Source organism: Erythrolamprus reginae, chromosome 7 (genome assembly GCF_031021105.1).
Source record: "Erythrolamprus reginae isolate rEryReg1 chromosome 7, rEryReg1.hap1, whole genome shotgun sequence".
NCBI classification, from domain to species: domain Eukaryota; kingdom Metazoa; phylum Chordata; class Lepidosauria; order Squamata; family Dipsadidae; genus Erythrolamprus; species Erythrolamprus reginae.
Genome location: NC_091956.1, coordinates 62,662,630 through 62,689,860, shown reverse-complemented (window position 1 = coordinate 62,689,860; position 27,231 = coordinate 62,662,630). Strand labels below are relative to the sequence as shown.

General features: G+C 38.4%; 1 protein-coding gene across 1 annotated transcript in view; it reads right to left on the bottom strand.

Moving 5' to 3' along the window:
• Window positions 1-536: 536 nt before the first annotated feature.
• Window positions 537-27,231, bottom strand: part of JADE1 (jade family PHD finger 1) — a 76,719-nt gene continuing 50,024 nt past the window's right edge. The window contains exons 6-13 of the mRNA XM_070758151.1: window positions 21,478-21,665; window positions 18,446-18,657; window positions 15,358-15,435; window positions 14,363-14,530; window positions 12,978-13,094; window positions 4,852-5,379; window positions 815-932; window positions 537-562 (exon numbers count right to left, since the gene is read on the bottom strand). Of these exons, the coding sequence (XP_070614252.1) occupies window positions 537-562; window positions 815-932; window positions 4,852-5,379; window positions 12,978-13,094; window positions 14,363-14,530; window positions 15,358-15,435; window positions 18,446-18,657; window positions 21,478-21,665 (1,435 nt within the window). The remainder of the gene's footprint in view (window positions 563-814; window positions 933-4,851; window positions 5,380-12,977; window positions 13,095-14,362; window positions 14,531-15,357; window positions 15,436-18,445; window positions 18,658-21,477; window positions 21,666-27,231) is intronic.

Sequence of the window (27,231 nt, the reverse complement as noted above, 5' to 3'; positions counted from 1 at the left end):
TGTAGTATAAACCTATCCTCTAGGTTTCTGGCCAACATCTGTTGACTTTTCAAAAAGCCTCTACTTATTTCTATTCATGATTAGCAAACGTTTTGCAATAAAATATCCTAACAAAATGAAGTGTAGATTTGTATGGAATCTTTTATTACTGTTCAACTACTATTTAAACACAACTACTTGCAGGCTATCAAGTTCTCTGCAAATTTCTGGGTCTGGATATATTCACTGCCAGTACGTAGTCTGTCTCAGAATACATAAACTTCGACAGAAATAAGGTTCCTAAATACTGCTTCATATAATGGTATTATACTAATTAGAATTTGCTAAGTGGAGTAAATACTGTTGCTTGTATGTAAGAAATAGAAATATGAAGATATATTATGACTTTCAAAAGGAAACAAAAATAGGAAACCAGCCTAAAATATCTTTGTAAGTATTTGCAATGGCTATACTTTTAGATAATTATTTTCCAAGTATATAAACATGTAAATCAATAAATTCCTTTGAGCACAGTAGAGATAATGCATGCACTTTTTTTACAGCTGAGGGGAATGGTAAGAAACTGATAGGGATAATTTTGATTTAACTAAATTTAAATTTATGTGCTTAGAGTACTTACTCTATGTACTCAAATCAAAATTTTATTATGATCCAGCATAAAAAAATTAATTTCATTATTCCTCCATTTATTTGTTGTTTTAAATCAAGGGGGGGGGCACAAAACATGAGCATTGCAGTATTAATTTTAATTCCGATTCATTTGGCAGGTTTTTCAGTCATTCTCTGAAAAGTAACAGAAAACAACAAAACTTACCTGAAGCTCTTTCATGTTCTACAAGATTTGTATAAAGATTAAATATCTGTTCCTGGACTTTGCAAACAGATCTTTTAATTTTTTCCCGTCGGGTCACCATGTAAGTGAGGTTCCGTACCTAGAAATATTGAAAGCATTGCTGACATGAGGAATGCATAAAGGAAGGTAATTGAAAAAAAATTGTGGTTCATCTCTTTATAGTGAGAAAAGGTGTGTGGGGGGGTACTTCTAAAAGTGATACCTTATGAATTCAGCCCTTTCAGTCTGAAACCTGAATCTACTCTAATTGCAGCTGTTTAAAGTTACTCAATAGCTTAGAGAAAGCATAAACACACACATCCAAAAAAAAACCCCAGATCTATTTTACTTTCTGCATTTCAGTTTGAAGACCTAATACTGTATATAAAAAAGCTCTTCCTGAAAGATGGTATGCAGTATTCAGATTCAAAGCTCACTTGTTTTGGACCTGGCATGGATATTCTTGTTCTACCTACCAGCTGAACCTTCTAGTCTCAACACTGTAATCACTTGGCTCCAGAAAATAAGCCTTTTTTGTTAAGGAAACCTGCAGAAGCAATAAGCATGCCTGCACCACATTCAAAACACCTTCTTGCTTGAATAATGCACATGTCTATGATTACCAATCAGCTTTCATACCAATTTCATCTTCTAAGCAATGAAAATAAATTTTCCAGCAAGGCTGCGCAATGACTATCAAAGTTCCACAGTTACATTCTTTCTAGTAGCTTCTACTAATCATAGGAACCCTCAGTGGAGAATAAGAGCCATGTTTGAAAAAGAATTGACACACTGGGTTATGGAATGTAATCCTCCAAGCGTACATCTCTAAACACGAGAGTCCCTCAGACTGGGAAAGTATGTCAAATGTTGCTTTAGAATTAAGTGATATCCATTCAGAATTTTGCAAAAGAATTAAAGAATCTCTTCAACTCTGGCATTTTATAATTAGGGCATCCTGAATGTATATCAGTACACTGCAAATGCAGTGGTATCTCTACTTAAGAACGCCTCTACTTAAGAACTTTTCTAGATAAGAACCGGGTGTTCAAGATTTTTTTGCCTCTACTTAAGAACCATTTTCTACTTAAGAACCCGAGCCCGGAAAAATTTCCCAGGAAATTTGAGAGTGGCACAAAGGCCCGGCCAGTTTCCTGCCATTCCCCCTTTAATCCTGGCCATCTGGGCTGCCAGAAGAGCCTTTCGGTGGTGCTTAAAGAGGCTTTGGCAGTCCAGAGTGAATGAAGCATTTTCCTTTCTCTGGGCGCTTGGACAGGGAATAAGCCTCTGCCAGCGCCCAGAGAAAAGTAACGCTCCCTTCGCTCTGGGCAGCCAAGGAGTCACCACAGCGAAGGAAAGGCGCCGACTACAAAGCGAATGAGCGAGAAGAGAGGGGAGCCCTTCAGCATGGGAAGGAAGAGGCAGCAGGTAGCAGCAGCCAGTGTATGGGAGGCAGTCTCGCGCCGGGTGTATTGGAGGTGCCTCCTCGCCGCCTCAGAGTCTCTTTTTTTTAAAAAAAGCCTTAAAATTTTGGAATTTTTTGATTCCCCTCACCTCATCTTCTTCCTTCGGCAGCGACTGTCCTCCCTCCTGTTCTTCCTCCTCCTCCTCCTCCTCCCACCCAAATTCCGAGCTTTTATTTTTTTTTCCTAATGGGTTTGCACACATTATTTGCTTTTACATTGATTCCTATGGGAAAAATTGCTTCTACTTAAGAACCTGGTCACGGAACGAATTAAGTTCTCAAGTAAAGGCACCACTGTACTTCCTAATACAGTGAACCCTCGATCATCGTGAGGGTTCCGTTCCAGGACCCCAAGCGATGATCGATTTTTCGCGAAGTAGCGGTGCGGAAGTAAAAACACCATCTGCGCATGTGCAGATGGTGTTTTTACTTCCACCGCCGCCCGCAGCGCGTTGCTGGGGAGCGCGCGCGCGTTGCTGGGGCTGCTCCCCAGCTGGGGAGCGGATCTGGGGTTTCCCCAAGCGCGCGCGCGTTGCTGGGGCCGCTTCCCAGCTGGGGAGCGGAGCCGGGGTTTCCCCAAGCGCGCGCGCGTTGCTGGGGCTGCTCCCCAGCTGGGGAGCGGATCTGGGGTTTCCCCAAGCGCGCGCGCGTTGCTGGGGCCGCTTCCCAGCTGGGGAGCGGCCCCAGCAACGCGCGCGCGCTTGGAGAAACCCCGGCTCCGCTCCCCAGCTGGGAAGCGGCCCCAGCAACGCGCGCGCGCTTGGGGAAACCCCAGATCCGCTCCCCAGCTGGGGAGCAGCCCCAGCAACGCGCGCGCGCTTGGGGAAACCCCAGATCCGCTCCCCAGCTGGGCAGCGGACATGGGGTGTCCCCGCTCGTGCCGCCCACCCGCCCACGCCGTTGCTCGCGCCGCCGCTGGGGTCTTACGGGGCAAGAGGGGAAAGACCCAGGGAAGCCGCCCAGCTTCCCAGCTGGGGAACTCCACCATCTACGCACACATGCGCAGATGGTGGAGTTTACTTCCGGGTTTAAAACTCGCGAAATAGCCCTTTCGCGATGCTTGAGGACGCGAAACTCGAGGGTTCACCGTACATGGAATGCAGACAAATGTTGTGTTTGATTTTTAGGTAGGTTCTAGATTAGAAATCCTAGCTTTCACAGAATAGCAACAATGTCTTACTAAAAGTGGAATCTGATTGGACTTGTGGCACACCAGCCATAACACACCTAAATTGTATAATCCTTACCACTAGCAGAGAATGGGCTACTACTGATGAAGTATGTTCTTAAAATCAGTTATAAGGTCAAAAACTAAAGAAGAATGAACTGAATTTGTTGATAAGAATAAGAAGACTGAGGGGATTATGTTGGGTGGAATTGTTGAGGGAAGCAAAATTTGAATGTGATTTAAGCAAGAATGATTTATAAGACTAGAAGTCTATTTTCATTCATTTATTTACATCCTACCTTATCCTACTACTTTACTCATTCAGGCTAACGAATTTAAGGTATGGATAAAAGGTTAAGGTTAATCTACATTTAGGTCACTTTTTTTCTTACCACATGCCTAATTTATTTCATTTATTGTTTTTTACCCCTTATCTGGACTCTGCATCTTGTTGCTTCACTCAAAGAGAAATAACTTGATGTGTATATATCATTATATTATAATATATTATTAATTTTCCTATTGCTTTATTTTTGAGGAACCTATGTATTATTTATTATTTTATTTTACATGAACCTTGGTGATATACGTATCTAGCTGAATGGGACCCACGCTTCTAGATTCCCAGATAGAAGACCAATAGAATTACAGGCATGAATCAAATATCAAATGTAAGGCATAAGTGAGGAGCATAATCGCTTTACATGCTGTTTTCATTTCAAAATCATTTCATTTTCCTACAAGGAATGATCATTAATTTGACTTGATGATATTTCCAATATGTCAGAAATTTTACTGACTGAATTGTTACTAGTTGATCTTTATACTAGTTAACTCAAATGTAATTAGTCAAGTCACCATTTAAGCATTGGGCCAGAATACATCCGGAACCGCTTTCTACCGCACGAATCCCAGCGGCCGATAAGGTCCCACAGACTTGGCTTTCTCCAGGTCCCGTCGACCAAACAATGTCGTTTGGCGGGCCCCAGGGGAAGAGCCTTCTCTGTGGTGGCCCCGGCCCTCTGGAATCAACTCCCCTCAGAGATTAGAACGGCCCCCACCCTCCTTGTCTTTCGCAAATTACTCAAGACCCACCTTTATCGCCAAGCATGGGGGAGTTAAGATATTATTTCCCCCTAGGCCATTACAAGTTATGCATGGTATGTTTGTGTGTATGTTTGGTTTTACTATAAGGGTTTTTAGTTGTTTTATTAATTGGATTGTTACATGCTGTTTTTTATCATTGTTGTTAGCTGCCCCAAGTCTGCGGAGAGGGGCGGCATACAAATCCAATAAATAATAAATAATAATAATAATAATAATAATAATAATGAAGGTTACATTTAGAGCTGTGTTCTATCCTTCTTCAAGAACATAGTAGCTTACCCTCTCCAAATCTTGCCGGAGGTGAGTGAAAAGCTGTAGTCGCCTGAACAGAACATCCTGTTCCCGTTTGGCTAGATTGTCTTCTTCATCTTTCTTTGGGGTGATCAAAGGTTTGTTGAAGTTTGATTTTCTCTTCAATTTCCAATACTGATACAGGAATTCTACAGAGTCCTCTGGAAGTTGCAGAGCCTTGGCCACTTCTGAAGCATTAACAAAGGCATAAAACCCATCTTCCAGTTGCTGGAGTTTCTGCTTTCGAATACTGACTCGATGAGCTTCCTCCTGGTTTTGGACTATGCTGTCATATGGTTCTAAGTGACCCAGAGCATGATCGTGTGCTCCATTCTCATTTTCCTGGCTGGTTAATTCATTGAGGTTTTCCTCATCCGACGTCTTAGTCGAACTGTGCTTCGGGCAATATGACTTGAATTTGACTTCATCGTTGTCAGCCAGAATAGTCTTCATCTCCAAACCACGGTCAAATGCACAAGTGACATGAAAGGCTGTGCGGCAGTTTTTTACTGAACACTGCAGGGAAAAAAATACAAATTTTACGTATTTAAATATGTAGTAAAGCTTGTGAACCCTATGTTAGGGCTCCCCTAGATTCAAGCTTTGGATATAATAGAATAATATTAGAACAGCAATTCAGAATTGGGACTAGAGCCTACATCAGCGGTCCCCAAACTACGGCCCGCGGGCCGGATGCGGCCCGCTGAGGTCTTTTAACTGGCCCACGGCAGCATACGAGATTTTGCCGATCGATATAATAAGAGGGAGAAATAGAGAGGGAGAGAGAAATGAAGAGGAGAGATAGAAAGGGAGAAATAGAGAGAGGGAGAGAGAGAAAGTGTGAGAGATACAAAGAGGGAGAGTTAGAAAGAGAGTGAGTGAGAGAAAGAGAGAAGAGAAAGAGGGAGAGATAGAGAGGGAGAGAGAAAGGAAGAGGGAGAGATGGAAAGAGAGAGAAAGAGAAAAATGAGAAAATGATGGAGGGAAAGAACGAGGGAGAGGAAAATGAAACAAATGAGAGAAAAGGAAGTGGGAAGAGAGAAGTGGAGAGGAAGGAGGGAGGGAAGGAAGTAGAAATGGAGTTTGTTGATTTAAGTTTAAATTTACTTGTTAATAAAGAAGTATAAATTACTTTATTACTTAATTATTAATTACTTAATTACTTATTACTTCTTTATTTTAAATATTGTATTTGTTCCCATTTTGTTTTTTACTTTAAATAAGGTATGTGCAGTGTGCATAGGGATTTGTTCATAGGTTTTTTTTATAGTCCAGCCCCCTGTGTAAAAAGTTTGGGGACCCCTGGCCTACATTGTCAAGTGTTACCTGCTCTATAGTCAGGAAACTCAAAGCATGAACAGGAAGTGACAATGGCTGATTCATTAGTATTGATAATACAGTATAATTATCCAAAGAGTTATGTCCTCGGAGAGGGGCGGCATACAAATCCAATTACATAAATAAATAAATTATGACTGGTCACTTAGTTCAATCATAACCATGAAGTTATGATTAAACTCTCCAGAGTACTTACAATCTGATTCCAAAGTACTCAGGGCCACCCCTCCTGCAGTCATGTGGACGCATTTCAGGTGTTTGGTATCTAGTCTGCCTTTACAACTATTTGCAGCATCAAAGTGTTGGCTATGACCTTTAAAGCCCTACATGGCATTTGACCAGAGTACCTCAGGAACCGCCTGCTACCGCATGAATCCCAGTGACTGATAAGGTCCCACAGAGTTGGCCTTCTCCGGGTCCCATCGACTAAACAATGTCGTTTGGCAGGCCCCAGGGGAAGAGCCTTCTCTGTGGCGGCCCCGGCCCTCTGGAACCAACTCCCCCCCCGAAGATTAGAACTGCCCCCACCCTCCCTGTCTTTCGTAAACTAATCAAGACTCACTTATACTGCCAGGCATGGGGAGTTGAGACACCTTTCCCCCAGGCTTTTTTTATACTTTGTTTTATGTTTGGTATGAATGTGCTGTTTGGTTTTTTTAAATAGGGTTTTATATATTTTTTAATATTAGATTTGTTCCACTGCTATATTGTTTTTATTACTGTTGTGAGCCGCCCCGAATCTTCGGAGAGTAGCGGCATACAAATCAAATAAATAAACAAACAAACAAATAAACAAACAAATAAATCCCACAATTCCATGCCATCTTTTACAATGGGTTTTGCCAAAAAATGGCATCTACTTCCAGTTTTCAGCAAAAATGACTCCTAGTGAACAATTTAACAACCATGGTGTTTGCTTTATGACAACTGTAAAAAGGTTGTAAAAACATTTTACAACTATCATGACTTACAACTATAAGAGCAGAGTCCACTAGTTGCAAGTTGAGGACTACTTGTAATAAATTTGTCCATTGCTTTCATCAATCCTAGCTAATATTTGCCTTTGTGAATACAAGCAATGCATTTATGTATGTACTGTATGTATGTATGTGATCAAATTGCTAATGTAAACACTGTAATCTAAAGAAATTTTGCCACAGCGTATCATGGCAGTACAACCAAGTATCTTTTGGTTGTAATACACAGTGAGTTGAATGGATGGATGGATGAGATAGATATGATAGAATAAATAAAAACAAAACACAGTAGGAACAAACATGTCATCAAGAGCTATCAGAAATTTAATGGAAAAATAGGATGCTTGAGATCAATCAATCAATTTATCAATTTATTAGATTTGTATGCCGTCCCTCTCTGAAGACTCGGGGCGGCTCACAACAATAATAAAAACAATATTCCAGCTGCTATTCTTTCAAGTATAGTATATTCACCAAAATTACAATGCACACAAAATTATCTCTCTTTATGTAGCTAAAAACTCAGAGAACAAGTACAGGTTTACTGAAACTTACAGAACCATTCATTAATTAATATATTGGGCATCTATTATATGTCCGTGAGTCATATTCAGCACATTTACTTTAAATTTCCCTTGGAAGGACATAACTAAACAAAGCCTTCAGTAAAGCACTTGAAAATCTGTGCTGGATTCAATGCCAAATCAGTGGCACATCAATGATTTAGAGCTAGAGAGAAAAGCAATGTAGGGAGAAGCATAATGTAAACACATACAGAAATTCTAACCCATAGGTTTATCCATAGCCAAATTTTATCTTTTTGGTAACTATGGGCAATTGATAAAAAAAAAACATTCACAATTTTCCCTGTATGAAAAGAGAGGGAATAGTGATCATGTTTATTTGTACATTTTTCTCTGAATAGAAGTTGTGGTCACCCAGTCATGTGTCGCGTAAATAGGTTAGCTCAATGTTCGGATTAGCAATGCTATTGGGTTTAGACCTAAAATATTAATGTTATACTATCCAAGTGCTGCAAAGCAGTTCCTATGTACTAATACATATTTTATGCATAAACATGGAAGAACTGCTAACAGAACAGCGAGTTAAAATTTACATTTTCTAACGCTATAAATCCATCAGAGTAAATGAGACTACCATTCTCTATGTAGGAAGCTAAAGCGCTAATTCAGGGGAAGCAGAACGTATAACTGGGAGACGCTCCACCCATGGTCGTTCATGTCTTAATTACTTCCCTAAGATGAGAGTTATATAAATCAATACATGTATGAGAGAGACTGGCAGAGCCAGGGGGAACTGTCAAGTGAGAATCAATTTAGCATGTCAATGTAGTCAGAAGATGATGATGATGATGATTATTATTATTATTATTATTAATTAGATTTGTATGCCGCCCCTCTCCATAGACTCGGGGCGGCTTACAGCAATGATAAAAACAATAGTCTTCCCTCGATTTCCGCGGGGGATGCGTTCCGAGACCGCCCGCGAAAGTCGAATTTCCGCGAAGTAGAGACGCGGGTGTAAATACACCATTTTTGGCTATGGACAGTATCACAAGCCTTCCTTTAACACTTTAAACCCCTAAATTACCATTTCCCATTCCCTTAATGACCATTTACTCACCATTATTACTGGTACTCACCATTGAATAAGACACTTAGTCATCCTGATATTTATAAACATAATTATTTATTAACAATAATTATTTTTTTTGTTATTTATTTGCAAAAATTATTAGTTTGGGAATGACATATGATGTCATTGGGTGGGAAAAACCATGGTATAAGGAAAAAACCGCGAAGTATTTTTTAATTAATATTTTTTGAAAAACCGTGGTATAGGCTATTCGCGAAGTTCGAACCCGCGAAAATCGAGGGAACACTGTATATAATGACAAATCTAATAGTTAGAATCTAAAATAACAATAATACATTTAAAAAGTCTAAAAAACAAGAAACCCCAATATATAAAACCATACATACAGTCATATCGTACACAAAAAACTACATAGGCAGGGGGAGATATTTCTGTTTCCCCACGCTTGACGGCAGAGGTGGATTTTAAGGAATTTACGAAAGGCAAGGAGGGTGGGGGCAGTTCTAATCTCTGGAGGGAGCTGATTCCAGAGGGTGGGAGCCACCACAGAGAAGGCTCTTCCCCTGGGTCCCGCCAAATAACATTGTTTAGTCGATGGGACCCGGAGAAGGCCAACTTTGTGGGACCTAACCGATCGCTGGAATTCGTGCGGCAGAAGGCGTCTCGTAGATACCCTGGTCCGGTGCCATGAAGGGCTTTATAGGTGATGACCAACACTTTGAATTGTGACCGTCCAACCTCCACCTCACCCCTTGAATGCCACAGAACGTTGTCTAGTTTTACCCAGGTGCAAACCAGAAGATCTGAGAAGATTCCTGTATAAGAAGATCTGAGAAGATCTGAGAAGATTTATTGAACAATAAATCAGTAATTTTGAATCTTTTGCTGTGTGGACCTGATTGTTTGTACCCGACATTAATTTTCTCAGACTCCCACTCTTTTCCCCAAAGAGCAATGGCAACTATTGTGATGGCAAGTAAAGTCCCAAGCAGAAGAACTGCCTGACCAAGGACTAATGGGTTTCTTCACAGTCAGGATGGACAAGAGCAGTGATGGTGAACCTTTTTCTTTTCGCCTGCAGAAAATGGGAGTGTGCGTTTGCTAGCGTGTGAGCAGATCCCCTACATGCGCCACACTGTACATGCGTGCATCCCCATGCATGTCCCCCCCTTGGGTCATTTTTTAACCTCACGCTTCCCTAAAGCCTAGGGAGTGCAAAAAACACCCAGTGAGCAAACTGTACTTTATGAGTTTCCCTGAAACCTCTGGAATGCAAAAAGTCTTTCCCAGTCAATAGTTTGCTTAGAGGCCTGTTTAAACCTTGTTAATGGCCTTTTAGGCTTCTTCCACGTGAGTAGTTCACTTTTTGAATAGTAAGAATGATATGTCATGGGGGAGCAAGGCCCCAGGATTTTAGACATGGTTAGGTGGGGCATGGCCAAAAAAGATCAGGAACCACTGGCTTAGATCTTATAATAAGTAAAATAATTGATATTAACACTAAAATTCCATTGGGGCCCAGATACGAGGTGTGTGTGTGTGTGTGTGAAATGTTTACTTTGGGGGGGGGGGTTAGAAAATATTTGAGAAGCATTGCTCTAAATCAGTGTTTTTCAACCAGTGTGCCGTGGCACACTAGTGTGCCGCGAGACATGGTCAGGTGTGCCGCGAAGCTCAGAGAGAGAAAGAAAACAAGAGAAAGAAAGAGAAAGGAAGAGCAAGAAAGAGAGAAAGAAAACAAGAGAGAGAGAAAGAAAGAAAGCAAGAAAGAGAGAAAGAGAACAAGAGAGAAAGAAAGCAAGAGAGAGAGCAAGAGAGAGAAAGAAAGAAAGCAAGGGAAAGAGAGAGAGAAAGTCATAGAGGGAAGTAGGAAGGGAGAGAGAAAGAGCAAAAAAGAGGAAAGAAGGAAGAGAGAAAGAAAGAGGGATGGAGAGAGAGAAAAAAAGGGAAAGAGGGAGAGAGAAATAGAGCGAAAGGGAGGAAGAGAGAGAGAGAGAATTTTTTTGTCCAACCTTTTTTTAGCCGCCTCCCACCCCAATGTGCCCCATGGTTTTGTAAATGTAAAAAATGTGCCGTGGCTCAAAAAAGGTTGAAAATCACTGCTCTAAATGAACCAAAACAACCAGACAAACCTCTGAAGACCATTTTCAGAAATGAAATTAAAACTCTGGCAAAACAAGCAAAAACAATGGCGATCTGAAATGAATCAGCGAATGCTGAATTAGAAGTGTAGTAAAGTGCTCAGTATTGCTCATTTAACATTACATTGAGTTTTTTCTAAAAAGAAATCCATTCATCTGTAGCTACTAAATTAGATATAGATAAAGATATAGCTAAATAAACTGCAATTCAGCAGGTAACACAAGGAACTCTGAACAAAGACAGGGACCAAATGTTTTCAAAAGCAAATAATTACAAGAGGCAAATGGTAATGAAAAAAATCTAACAATCAAATGACAAGTGCAATTGGCATATAGACAAGAAAATACTGAACAAGCTCCAAGAAGTCAGGAAAAGGGAGATATGACACAGCACACAAAGGAGTATTAACAAAGAAGAGAAAGCTAGGAGGAGAATGAAAATTATTTAAAAATTTCCTCAGCAAAATTGATGTCAAAGACAATGGCAATTTCAAAAGCCATCTAAAAAAAGGTTAAATCACACTGATGTACTGTATAGCCATGAAAGAGTTCATACTGAACAAAGATTTAATAGTATGGCAATGAGATTCTTGAACACAATGCAGATTAGCCAATGTGTGTATCTAAATATAGACCGAGAGAATGAGGTATAAAGCCTATTTCACAGACAAAAGCCAGGAAAAGCACCAGGTCCTCCTTCTTGCTTAAAAACGTGCACTGACCAACTGGCCCACATCTTCCCCCACATCTTTAATAAAACACTAGAGTTGTGCTATGTTCCTTCTTGCTTTAAATTACAGATTACAGATTAACAGAGGTGTCACTCTGCTTAACCACTAATTCCCATAACACTGTAAAATAATTTAGTAAGATTGTATTAATATTATTATTCTCATCCTTCCTAGTACAGTACTCTTCCCACATGATCATGTTGCTTGTATTTTTCAATTTACGTTGTTTTTATTTGTTTCTTGGTACAATTTGATAGCTTATTACTAACCCTATCACTAAGTGTTGTATCTTTTTATTCTTGATGAATGCATTTTATTCCTGTTATGTACACTGAGAGCATAGACAAATTTCTTGCGTCCAATCACACTTGGCCAATAAAGAATTCTATTCTAAACAAAATCTTAAATTAATGTTATATATGAAATGTCCCACTTGTTGTATATGCCAATGCCAATGCTCATTCTAGAATTTATTTTATGAAAGTAACAAGGATGTAACAAGGAATTTATTTTATGAAAGTAACAAGGATGTAACGTGAAGATCACTATAAAAGTTAGATAAAGAGCTTTGGCCAAGTTTTTGTAATGACTACAGTTTCTCAGAACATCTAAGAGCTATTTTATTTATTTATTTATTGGTTTGTTTGTTTGTTTGTTTGTTTATTGGATTTATATGCTGCCCTCTCCGAAGACATATAACAAAAAACAATAAAATACAATGGCAAATCGAATTAATTAAACTAGGTAGCTAACCTAAAATCCCCAATATTTTAAAAATCGATCGTATACATTCAGACCAAACATAATATTCATCAGTCAGGGGACCAAGATCTAATTGCTCCAAGCCTGGCGACATAAGTGAGTCTCAAGACTCTTGCAGAAGGCAAGGGGGGGGGGGGGGAATGCGAATCTCTGAATTCCAGGGGAACAGATTCCAGATGGAAACCCCTGCCCCCCATAGAAGGCTCTTCCCCATTGCCCTGCCAAGCGACACTTTCTGGTTGACAAGACCTGGAGAAGGCCAACTCTGTGGGACCTAACCAGTCACTGAGATTCATACAGTAGAAGACGGTCCCGTAAGTAATCTGGCCCAAAGCCATGTAGGGCTTTATAGGTCATTACCAGCACTTTGAATTGTGTCCAGAAATCAATCATGCAGTCTGTGGAGTGTTGGAGAAACATGGGCATGTCTACGAAGCCCATGACCACTCACGCGGCTACATTTTGCACGATTTGAAGTTTCCGAACACTCTTCAAAGGTAGCCCCATGTAGAAAGCATTGCAGTAGTAGCATTTTTCTTACTGTTTACCTGTATGGATGCCCCAATCTTCTCATTACAAAGACTGCATACCAGGGCCCATCTGCTGCTGGGAATATGAGAGACTTTTGTAATGGGCTCCATTTTTTCTGGGCTACCAATGCTCACCTAAGAATAATTGGAAAAAATACATTAAAAAAAAAACCCCAAATAGCAGCTAGATTTCTAGTCATCTATTTATCAAACTATATCCCATTAAAAAATTCTTAAGGATTGGAAATAAATTGGTTTTATTTTTATCGTGCCCTTCCTCCTAAATTACAGCAATAAAAAAGATTCTTGATACATAGAAGTTTGACCTCATAACAAAGTTATAGTAACTGGCAAGGGATGAAGAATGGATGTGAACTGGGTAGAAATTCGAAGTTGCTATTCTCTGGCCAAATCTAATACAAATTCCCTACTGAAGCCCAAGTTAATGTTTAATTAGCAAGTTAAGCAAGCAACAGGGCATCTTTTCCTCCATATTCTTGTATTCTAATGACAAAGAAAAACAATGTGGATTTGCTTTTATTCTGGCCTAAGGGAACCTTTCAAGTTATGTGCAAGATTCTCTTTTTTAATGATGGAATATCATGATGTTCATTGGAAATGTCATGTTTTTCTTCTAACTCTGAGAATGGAACAACAAACAATCCAGAACATCCCTGAAAAGGTTTGTTTTGCATGAAATTATTTCTATATTTAACTAGCCTTCTATTTGCAATTGTTATAGAATTACATCATATTTTATTCTTCTCCCTTATAATAGAAGATGGCAAATAAATCTCTTTCAACCATGGCTCCAAAATCAGTCTTTAACTAGAATTGGTTCCACTTCCTAACAATGTTCATACACTCTACTAAAACATTAAAAAATTCCTTAATGGCTAGATATCCCTCTACGTCTCACTAGCAATCTCCTATTACCCATCTCCTACTATTATAGGATAATGTTCAAATTCAAACTATTTCAAATTCAAAATGCTCCATTTCAAGTCTGAACTTTTTGTTTTGACTGTGAAGGCTGTTTCATATTTGAAAAAGGCTGTTTCAATCATTCTGGAAATGTTCCTAGCTTAAAACATCTCTACTGATCTCAAACAGTTACACAGTGATCAAATCTGTCTACTTTGGATCCTAAAAATACTATTTCAAAATGAAAACAATTTTTAAAGCTCAAAATCAAACATTCTAAATTTCAAAATGATTTAACTTGAAATGTTTTCCATACCTCCCACTGCTACCAATCCAAAATCTCAGGAAGCTTACTAACATGTAATTTATATTTCAAGACTGGAGAAATTACTACTGATGCTAGATTACAATTTCAAGTATAAAGGGGTTAACAATCTCTTAAAGTGCAGCGGGGTGGGAGGTGGGGAAGAAACACTAACCTCCGGGATCCAGAGGGCACAACTAACATGGACCCACTTGGTCCCACTTCGAGTTGGTTTCATGGCGCCACCTTTCTTGGGACACAACAAACACTTTGGCTGGACACCAAGAGCACAGGTTCGGCATAACCAGCTGCCTTCAGGAACTTTTAGGATGCCATAACATGCCTGGAAAAAAAAAGTTAGCAGACAGATATAATAAACAGAACATTTCATTTGTATCAGCTTGTTGTTAATAGTTCTTATATTTATATATCATCTCGCTCAATATAGATACCTGAATTGATAAGCTTAAATTACAAATGAATAGGTGAAGCTGATGATTGTTAGTTTATGTCAAGGGTGGGTTCCAGTTACATTTTGCTACTGTTGCACATCTGCGCGCGCACGCACGCATGTCCCATCGCATGACTTCACTTCTACGTATGCCTGGATGATATTACAAGCTGAAACATAGCTGAAAAGCTTCTCAGCTATGCTTCAGATGAAGAATAAAGGGAAGCATTAACACGAGGGCAAATGGGCTTTTTTCAACATGGAGAAGCCATCTACATCCAGGAAAAAAATCGCCGAAAATTACATCATCACCAAGTTCCTACCAGTACACAGCACTGGACTACACTGGAAGGAACCCACTACTAGTTTATATCTACAAGAATAAGAGTCATGACAACAAATTTGAATTATGCTGATAATACATTTAGGCTAATATTAAGATTGCCTTCATATCTTTGGTTTAATTAGGTTTCCATTTCAGCAAACCTAATGAAGTTTGTTTCTTTTTAAAAAATCAAACAAAAAGATATAATCTAACAAAACAAGCCAATCTGGATCATGGCTGAATACTTTTATGAATTCATGATTACCTTACTGCTAAAATGACTTTTGAGTAGCTTAAATTCAATGTAGCTGTGGGGTATCAGCAGAATTAAAGCTTCTCAATTTTATCAACTGGACCACAGCCAAGATGGCTGCGATGTTAATTGCAGACATACATTCTCAACCACAAAGAAGCAATTTTTAGTAATCATGGGACTCTGGCCATGTTTATAACGGCTTCTAAGTTCACAAAGCTATGAAATAGACCAAACAATGTGTAATAGAAGGAGCTAAAACGGAACTGAAGATCTATCCTAGCCAGCTGTGCTGCCAAAAGGGAAGGCAGATTGTATATGAATAATGATTATTTCAATTGGAATTAAGCCAACATTTTATTAACTAAAATAAAAGCCTAAAACATATCTGTGTCTTGCTTGAAAGTTGAGAACAACTTTTAAAAATAACTTTAAAACAACCATAACAACACACACACACACACACCCAAAAAAAGTCTTCGAAGAAGAGAAATACTGTTTATCTGGACCTGGTTGAATTTCTGCCTCAAGGAAAAGGTGCAGCTATGACATTAATCATTCTTCTGGCAACATATATGGTGTTCCTAAAGAGGCCAGTGCTTCTGATGTTTTAAATATTTTGTGGCTCAATATAATTTAAAAAGCAGTAAGAATGACTGCCAGTTGTTCACGAATCTCAAATGTATAAAATGCTAAACATCAGCTCAAATCATAAAAATGTCTTCTTCTCTTAGCATAATTTACTGACAAAATCACTCAATTAAAAAAAAAAACCTTGAAGAATAAATATAGTGTATTTTTTCCTCAACAGGAAACAACTCACAGGAATGTTGATTACTATTAATGTATTAATACTGGCCTTGGGCCAGTCAATCTTTCTCAGCCCAGCTCACCTCACAGGACTGTTGTTGAAGGGAAAGCCGGAGGAAGAGTGTTGTATTGGATATGTTAGTCACCTTGAGTTGTTTGTGAAAATGTATTTATTTATTAGATTTGTATGCCACCCCTCTCGGAGAATATAAACAAACAAACAAAAATACAGCTTTCCACAATTCTTTGAAGAATAAATGTACAATTTTTAAGAACAGAATTTGGCATGTTGTATTGGGAAATACGTTTAAAATGAAGCTGAATAAAAAAGGGCAGGGACAATATTTAAATGTAATCTACATTGTTCTTATTAATGTAATATTTTTATTGCATTAAAAATTATAGTTGGTAGAGACTTTCGGGTCAGAGGATTTGGCGGCTGCACCCAAAGTTCTCAATTGTCAAAACAAACCTGAGATTTAAGATTATACTTATGTATTTAATAGAAACATAAATACACACACTATCTTTTACATAAAGGAAAATATAACTATATTCTTATTATTTCTTACAGATGGGCTAAGCTAGGTTCATCTATGTAATCCATTCTGCACATAGGGATGCATAACCTTTTCCAAGTTGTGAAGCATATTTCTACTTCGAGAAGAGAAGCCTAAAACTTTTCTCAACGCATAAAAGGAAATGGATCAAAACTCTTATCTACCTTTGGAATGCTTACAAAAATATGACAAAATGTTAAGAGATTTACAGGCACAAATATGTGAAAACCAAATGGACAGCAACTGAACAAACCTAAGAGCTCAAACATTCAAAAGAAATCAAAAACAAAGAAATACACATTAAACCAAATATAGGATTTAAAATTTGAACTGCAACTGAAAAAAATACAACAGCAACACCAACATTACAGTGTAACTGTATTTTCCAACAAAATGCTACTAGACTTCACAGTTAGTAACTCAAAATTCTGAAGACACATTAGTCACTAAGCCTCACATAGCACTATGGAACTTTTAATAGCCATGAATTAAATGTAACATCCATTCCTGGTGATTTCAGGAACAGTTTCTTGTCAACCATACAGAAGCAGTTTTCCATTGCTTGGCTATTGAGATTCTGGTCCCAATTTGTCCTTAACAAACACAATTGGGACCGGAATTTCAGGTTGTCAAGGACTATCTATATTCTATAATACTGTATACCTATATTTACTGTTCTAATTACAAACTTGGTATTTTATAGAAATCCACCAACTACTAATCCAGCAAGATCCTGCTTAGCATCTGAGCAGAGAACATCAGCCAAGTGTTACTAGTTGAATAATAATAATAATAATAATTATTATTATTATTATTATTATTATTATTATTATTATTATTACTATTATTATTATTATTTAGATTTGTATGCCGCCCCTCTCCGAAGACTCGGGGTGAAATAAATTATCTATACATAGCTCAGTTACTCTACTAAACAAATAATTCCCTCAACACTGTCAGACTTTCTACTAAATCTGCACTTCTACTAGTTTTTCTCATCATTCCTTTCACCCATTTCCTCCCATGTTGACTGTATGACTGTAACTTGTTGCTTATATCCTAAGATTTTTATTAATATTGCTTCTTCATTGCTTATTTGACTCCTATGACAATCATTAAATGTTGTACCACATGATTCTTGAAAAATGTATATTTTATTTTATGTACGCTGAGAGCATATGCACCAAGACAAATTCCTTGTGTGTCCAATCACACTTGGCCAATAAAAATTCTATTCTATTCTATTCTATTATCTACCCTCATTTACTGTGTCCCTTTACCTCTCAATATCTCTCAACTTCTCTCCAGGTTCCTAAGAGTTCAGTAAGGAGCATACATAAGTGCACTAGTGTGCCTTTCGTCCCCTGTCCAATTGTCTCTCCTTTATCTCATATATCTTTTCTTCCTTTCATATATCTTCTCCTCTGTTTTTATATCTTTTCTTCTATCCTTTTCTTTATATATATTACTTCATGTCTATTCTGTTCAATATGTATTGTGTATAAATAAATAAATAAATAATATGCCTAATCTTAGAAACATAGAAACATTGAAGTCTGACGGCAGAAAAAGACCTCCTGGTCCATCTAGTCTGCCCTTATACTATTTTCTGTATTTTATCTTAGGATGGATATGTGTTTATCCCAGGCATGTTTAAATTCAGTTACTGTGGATTTATCTACCACGTCTGCTGGAAGTTTGCTCCAAGGATCTACTACTCTTTCAGTAAAATAATATTTTCTCATGTTGCTTAAACTCCCAAACACCTTCAACATGCTTTGAATGTGCGAAATCATTATTGCTTCATCACATTGAAATTATACCAGTCCCAATATTATTGTTGTACATCAGGTACATACCTGATGAACACAAATATTGCATTTGTCACAGAACACCATCTCATTGCCATCTTCACCATCTGGAGACTGGCAAACATCACAGACAACGTCCTCATCATACTCGATGCCAAGACCTTCCTCAGTCTCGATAGCATGATTCATATTGTCGTAACACCGTTGTTCAAATTCTTCCATGATCCTCTCCATGGTGTATTCATCTAGTTCAGGTAACCCTGGTTAATTTATATAATGACATTTCATTTATTTATTCATCTTGTCTTTTACTTACTAACTAAGTTTAGCAATATAAACAATCAATGAAATCAAAAGTGGGAAAAAAAGGAAAGGAAAAATATTTAAGTTATATTTGATATTAACCACTGCCTTATCTTAACTAGTACAATCAATCTGGCTATCGTGTAGTTTTGTGATGTGAGGCTGAAAATTAAAAAATGGGTATAAAAGTTAATCATCTTCCTAAATGCACAAAAAAAATAAGATTTTGGATTTATTAATTTGCCTTGAATCAATATGGCAAATAATATTTAAATAGGTCAATGTTAGTATAGCTGCCAAATAATAGTGTGGATGAGTCAATGTTGTACCAGCTGTGAATGGGAGACGCAAAGCAAAGTTACTCAGCCTGCTTTGTTGGCTGAGGAATTCTGGGAGTTGACGTCCACAAGTCTTAAAGTTACCAAGTTTGGAGACCCCTGATCTAGAGGGCTCTTGGAAAATAGAAGGTAAACTACTCCTAATATGTATGTACCTTTTAAAATATAGTTGGATTCTTCAGTTTGTCTTAAATACTGCTCAAAAAAAAATAAAGGGAACACTTAAACAACACAATATAACTCCAAGTAAATCAAACTTCTGTGAAATCAAACTGCCCACTTAGGAAGCAAAACTGATTGACAATCAATTTCACCTGCTGTTGTGCACATTCAACTTTATACAGAACAAAGTATTCAACGAGAATATTTCATTCATTCAGATCTAGGATGTGTTATTGGAGTGTTCCCTTTATTTCTTTGAGCAGTGTATATATGTATGTATATAATGTGCATATATGTACAGGTAGTCCTCTACTTACAACCACAACTGAATTTCACAAATTTCCAATGATAAGCAAGAAAGTTGTTCAGTGCATTTCCTCCCAGTTTAGGACCTTCTTTGACACAGTTGTTAAGTGAATCACTGTAATGAGTTGAGGTGGCATAGTGGGTAGAGTGAAGTATTGCAGGCCACTAAAGCTGACTGCTAGATCTGCAGGTCAGCAGTTCAAATCTTACCACCGGCTCAAGGTTGACTCAGCCTTCCATCCTTCCGAGGTGGGTAAAATGAGGACCCGGATTGTGGGGGCAATATGCTGGCTCTGTTAAAAAGTGCTATTGCTAACATGTTGTAAGCCTCCCTGAATCTAAGGAAAAGGGCGGCATTAAAAAAAAATCAAATCAAATAAACAAACAAACAAACAAACAATAGTGTTAATATAAGAACCTTGGAGAAGGAGAGCGGTCCAGATTTCTAATTTATAAGTCTGTTAGTATCATGTGTTGAGCCATGAAATTATATCAGAGCAATTTCATGTTACAGTGAAATTTATATACTGATAAGTGTGCATAGGTAGCATGTAATAAAACTATCTACAACTCCAAAGTAATATTTATTAAGAAGGGCGGCATTAAAAAAAATGGAATGAATGAATAAATGAATGAATGAATAAATGAATGAATGGTCATGTAAGGAACATGGCTGCTAAGTGAATCTGGCTTCACCTTTTATTTTGCTTGTCAGAAGGCTGTAAAAGGTGATCACAGGATCCCAAGACACCACAACTATCATAAACATGTGCATGTTGCTAAGTATTCAAAGTGTGATCATGGGGGCTGCAATGGTCATGGAGTGTGAAAAGCAGCCACTTTTTCAGTGCCATTTTAATTACAGTCACTAAACAAATGGTTGTAAGTCAAGGATTATCCGTATACATATACAAGTGATACTTCGTCTTACAAAAGCCTTACAAAAACACAGAGGTCCGGAGGTGGGGTTTCAAAGCCTTCGGTGTTTTTGCAATGCTGCAATTTCACTGATGCTCCCTTCGCTGGGAAACCCTACCTCCCGACTTCCGTTGCCAGCAAAGTGCTCATTTTTGCGATGCTGGGATTCCCCTGCAGCATCACAAAAACACAGAAGTCCAGAGGTGAGGTTTCCCATGGAGGGGAGCCTCAGGGAAATCCCAGCAGCAGAAAAACAGGCGCTTCGGCTGGCAAAAGGGGTGAATTTTGGGCTTGCACGCATTAATCGCTTTTCCATTGATTCCTATGGGAAACATTATTTCGTCTTACAAACTTTTCACTTTAAGAACCTCATCCCGGAACCAATTAAGTTTGTAAGACAAGGTATCACTGTACATATATATGTATTTAAAAGAGTAAGACCTTGGTTGGCTTACAAAGGAAAACAACAAAAATAAAAATCATAAAAAGTACAATAGTACATATAAGTTATAGATTTTTTTTTTGCAAGCAAGCCAACAATAATTGGTTTACATATATTCTACCCACCCTAGAAAAAAATCAAAAGATCTTGCAACTGCAACTGTTCAAAGATATATTATTGCATCTAGTACCATCCCATGTTTTTAGATTACAAATTGTAAACAACACAACTGGTTTAATTCATGTAATATTAAGCAGTAACTGGTGTTTATTTATTTATTTATTTATTTGACTTCTATGCCGCCCAATCCCGAGGGATATGCTTTCCCTTTTCCTCCAGATTTCTGAAGAATCTCAAAAATTGTAACTTTGAGTATATATCCGAGATGTCAACATCTCATAGTTCAGAAAGTTTATTTTATTTCTGCTAAACTTTCCACTCAAAACCATACCGATCCCAACCATATACAATGTAAGCACTTTTTGTCCTCACCACTTCTACCCAGAAACTGCAAATGAGCCCATATATTATGCTGGCTGATACAGAAGCCCTACATCAACTCCCCCGTTACTTCTCTAATATGGGACTGGATTACTGGAACTAGCACTTACCCATCTCTTTGAATTCTTCATTGGCCAGTTCCAGCCATGCTGCATCCATGTAGTTAAGATCATAGCGGCACACACTCTCTGCCAACGTTCGAATGTCAACATATCCCAGCTCAGGGGGCTCAGAGCCTGAAGACAGGATATATTTCCGAGGTCTTGAAAATACAACAGCTTTTGTTTCAGACACAACCCTGAAAGTGTAGCAAACAGGTGTTCATTGCAGAAATCCTTCTACAGGTGAAACTCAAAAAATTAGAATATTATTTATTTATTTATTCATTCATTCATTCATTTGTCCAATACACAATACATATGGAAGAGAATAGACATGAAGTAATATATATAAAGATAATATGTAAAAATAGAGGAGAAGATGTATGAAAGGAAGAGAATATATATCATATATGAGATAAAGGAAAGACAATTGGACAGGGGACGAAAGGCACACTAGTGCATTTATGTACGCCCCTTACTGACCTCTTAGGAACCTGGAGAGGTCAATCGTGAATAGTCTAAGGGAGAAATGTTGGGGGTTAGGGGTTGACACTATTGAGTCCGGTAATGAATTCCACGCTTCGACAACTCGATTGTTAAAGTCATATTTTTTACAGTCAAGTTTGGAGAGGTTAATATTAAGTTTGAATCTGTTGCGTGCTCTTGTGTTGTTGCGGTTGAAGCTGAAGTAGTCATTGACCGGTAGGACATTGCAGCATATGATCTTGTGGGCAATACTTAAATCGTGTTTTAGGCACCGTAGTTCTAAGCTTTCTAGACCCAGGATTGTTAGTCTATTTTCGTAGGGTATTCTGTTTCGAGTGGAGGAGTGAAGGGCTCTTCTGGTGAAATATCTTTGGATGTTTTCAAGGGTGTTGATGTCTGAAATGTGGTATGGGTTCCAGACAGATGAGCTGTATTCAAGGATGGGTCTGGCAAAAGTTTTGTAGGCTCTTGTGAGTAGTGTGAGATTGCCAGAGCAGAAGCTACGTAGGATCAGGTTAACAACTCTAGAAGCCTTTTTGGCGATATTGTTGCAGTGGGCTTTAGCACTTTATACAAAAGTTCATTTAGTAATAGCAATAGCATTTAGACTTATATATACCGCTTCATAGTGCTTTTATAGCCATCTCTAAGCGGTTTACAGAATCCGCATATTAACAGTTTACCCACCTTGGAAGGATGGAAGACTGAGTCAACCTTGAGCCGGTGGTGAGATTTGAACTGCTGAACTACAGCAAGCAGTTAGCTGAAGCAGCCTGCAACGCTACACTCTAACCACTGAGCCAACCCAGCTCAAGCACTGCAACTTAAAAGGTGAAAATAATAGAGACTCATTACATTTATTTTATTATTTATTATTTAGATTTGTATGCCGCCCCTCTCCGAAGACTCAATAGTTCAAGCCATGATTTGTCACAATTGTGATGATAATGGGATACAGCTCATGAAAAGCCCAAATCCACAATTTCAGAAAATTCGAATATTACATGCAATCAATAAAACAAGGATTGTAACATAGGAAAATTATGATAAATCACAGCTTGAACTATCTTGCTTTGCATGTAATGAGTCTCTCTCATATATTAGTTTCACCTTTTAAATTGCATTACTGAAATAAACTTTTGAACGATATTCTAATTTTTTGACTTTCACCTGTATATGTACCAAAATCTCAGTATTTCCATGCAGCTATTGTCGAAGGCTTTGAATTACAATACAGTGATCCCCCGATCATTGCGAGGGTTCCGTTCCAGGACCCCTCGCAATGACCGGTTTTTCGCAAAGTGGCACTGCGGAAGTAAAAACACCATCTGCGCATGCGCAGATGGTGTTTTTACTTCTGCCGCAGCAGCGAGGAGCCGAAGATTGGGGTTTCCCCGCCGCCCACGCAAACTCCTCGCTGCTGCCGCGCCCGCCGCTTGTCCGCCGCCTGCCTGCCTGCCCGCGCGCCCGCCCTTCGCCCGGCCACCCGCCGTTCGCTCGCTGCTCGCCCGGCCACCCGGGTTCGTTTGGCTTCGGGACATGCCGGCGGCGACGTTTTAAAACAGCCGCGCGGCTTCCCAACTGAGTCCCGAAGTCAAAGGCGAACTTCCGCGTTTGGCTTTGGGACTCAGTTGGGAAGCCGCGCGGCTGTTTTAAAACGTCGCCGCCGGCATGTCCCGAAGCCAAACGAACCCGGGTGGCCGGGCGAGCAGCGAGCGAACGGTGGGTGGCCGGGCGAAGGGCGGGCGAGCGGCGAACGGTGGGCGAGCAGCGAGCGAACGGCGGGTGGCCTGGCGAACGGCGGGCGAGCAGTGAGCGAACGGCGGGTGGCCGGGCGAAGGAAGGGCGAGCAGCGAGCAAAGGGCGGGTGGCCGGGCGAAGGGCGGGCGAGCGGCGAGCGAGCCGGGCGAGCGGCGAGCGAGCCGGGCGAGCGGGTGCTGGGGGGGCTTCTCGCCCTCCCGCCGGCAAGAGGGGGAAGACCCAGGGAAGCCGCCCAGCAGCTGATCTGCCCGGCGCCATCTACGCATGCGTGCCCATAGAAAAAAGGGCGCGCATGCGCAGATGGTGTTTGTACTTCCGGGTTGAAAAATCGCCATATAGCCGTTTCACAATGATCGGGATCGCAATACCCGGGGGATCACTGTATATTCCACACTGCATCAAACAAGAAAATATATTGCGTCTGATTTTGCCATTCTACAAAGCTGATTTTTTTTCTTCATAAACTCTCAATATTTTCAGAAAATATTGAAGATAACTTATTAGGTAATTTTAAAAAGCATAATATCTCAGTAACAAAAAATAAGCCAAGGAAACAGATATTTTCCTGTTATTTTGTGTCACTATAGGCAGAACTGTAAAATCAATTTTGTTACGGCACCATTCAATTGGGGCGACTATTGTAGAGGAGTTAATAATTTTAGAATATATTATTTTAATTACGTCAGAAATTCATCTAAACTATTTTTCTACTGAATTTTGGCATTATAATTCCAGGGGAATTGGTGGTAGCAACAAATGAAAGGCTTGAAACACCACCATAGCATGTAAAATAAATACCATGTACAGATGTTTAAAAATTAGCCTTTTTCTTTTAATGTTTGTGTAAGGGTTTTTATATTTTATAATCACAATTGTTGTTTCTGCTTTGTACTTATGCTTAATATAATCATATAATACTCTGTACAGGTAGTTATCAACTTACAATCACAATTGAGCCCAAAATTTCTGTTCCTATGTGAGACATCTGCTAAGTGAGTTTTGCCTTGCTATATTTGTTGTTATATTAGTAACATGGTTTTTAAGTGAATTTGGCTTCTCCAATGACTTTGCTTGTCAAAGGGTCAAAAAAGATGATCACATGTTCTCCGTAAACAGCAACCATCATAAATAACTCAGTTACCAAGTATCTGAATTTTGATCATATTTATTTATTTATTTATTTATTTATTTATTTATTTAATTTATTCGATTTTTATGCCACCCTTCTGTTTAGACTCAGGGCGGCTTACAACATGTTAGCAATAGCACTTTTTAACAGAGCCAGCCTATTGCCCCCATAATCCGGGTCCTCATATGTAACTGTCATAAGTGTGAAAAGCGGTCATAAATCACTGTTTTCAATGTTGTAACTTCGAAGAGTCATTAAATGAATTGTAAATCGAGGACTACCAATAATAATAATAATAATTATTATTATTATTATTATTATTATTATTATTATTATTATTATAATAAAAAAAATTAGATTTGTATACCGTCCCCCTTTTTGACTTACAACCATAATTGAGGCCACAATTTATGTTAAGTGAGACATTTGTTAAGTGAATTTTATCCCATTTTACAACTTTTCTTGCCATAGTTGTTAAGTGAGTCACTGCAATTGATAAGTTAATAACCCGGTTGCTAGTGAATCTGGCTTCCCCATTGACTTTGTTTGTCAGGAGGTCACAAAAGGTGATCACATAACCCTGGGAGTCTGCAATGGTCATAAATATGAACCACTTGTCAAGCATCTGGATTTTGATCATATGACCATGGGGATGCTGTATTGGTTGTAAGTATGAAAAATAGTTGTCTCTTTTTTCTGTGCTGTTGTAACTTTGAATGGTCACTAAACAAACTGTTGTAAGTCGAGGACTTCCTGTACTATATAATGAGCCGAGGTGGCGCAGTGGGTAAAATGCAGTACTGCAGGCCACTAAAGCTGACTGCTAGATCTGCAAGTCAGCAGTTCAAATCTCATCACCGGCTCAAGATTGACTCACCCTTCCATCCTTCCAAGATGGGTAAAATGAGGACCTGGATTGTGTGGGCTATTTATTTATTGGATTTGTATGCCACCCCTCTCCGTAGACTCGGGGCGGCAATATGCTGGTTCTGTTTAAAAGTGCTATTGCTAACATGTTGTAAGCCGTCCTGAATCTAAGAAAAAGGGCGGCATTAAAAAAAATCAAATCAATCAATCAAACAAACAAATAAATAAATAAATAATAGTGTTAATATAAGAACCTTGGAGAAGGAGAGCGGTCCAGATTTCTAATTTATAAGTCTGTTGGTATCATGTGTTGAGCCATGAAATTATATCAGAGCAATTTCATGTTACAGTGAAATTTATATATTGCTAAGTGTGCATAGGTAGCATGTAATAAAACTCCAAAGTAATATTTATTAATATAGTTTATTATATATTAATAAATATATTTATTATTGTCAATAATGATATAATACAGCTTGATAGGTGGTATTAAGATTTTAGGGCATGATCCAGTCCTACTTTAAGAATAGATCCAAGCATTAAATATTATCAAAACCTTAATTCTTTTTCTTCTACTTTCCCACACTAAACGATGAAAATTCTGAAAATTCATATTATACGGATGTATCACGAGCAGAACTGTGTATGGAAGGAGTGCTTAATGGCCAGGAATCTCTGAACGATCACAAATTCTAACAGTATTTACTAAGCAGTAAATTAGTAGTTCTACAAATATTTAAAGCAGGAAAGCTAGAGTCTTCTCCAATAAATTATGAAATATCCCTTCTATAACCAATTTAAAATGTACAAAATGACAGGGATAGGCATCCATATGGTATGTGTAAAAAAAAGGAAGAATAATAAACAAAACCAAGGTGGTTGCAATTAACTATAGATTAACAGATTCAATTCAGTATTTATTCACTATATTTTTGTGACATAATCTAAACAAAATTAATTATATTCACATTAGAAGATCAGGCTACATGCTATTCTACTTTTTTTAATGTTTTTTTTAAATCCACAAATATATTATATCTTAATTTGCATTCTGAAGTAAATTAACTTAGACTATAAACCACAGGAATAAATCATAGGATATCTCTCACAATGAGATCAAAGGGTAATCGATATACACTGCTCAAAAAAATAAATAAAGAGAACACTTAAACAATACAATATAACTCCAAGTAAATCAAACTTCTGTGAAATCAAACTGCCCACTTAAGAAGCAACACTGATTGACAATCAATTTCACATGCTGTTGCACATTCAACTTTGTACAGAATAAACTATTCAATGAGAACATTTCATTCATTCAGATCTAGGATGTGTTATTTGAGTGTTCCCTTTATTTTTTTGAGCAGTATTTAACAAATGCAATTGTGTTGTTCTTTATCTAAGGCCATTTCACATGCCCTTCCATGACAATATTTTATAATATTTAAATTCTACACTATATTCATCAACATTCAAGATTTCAAAGTCACCAATATGAATAGTTTTAAAAGTGAATTTCT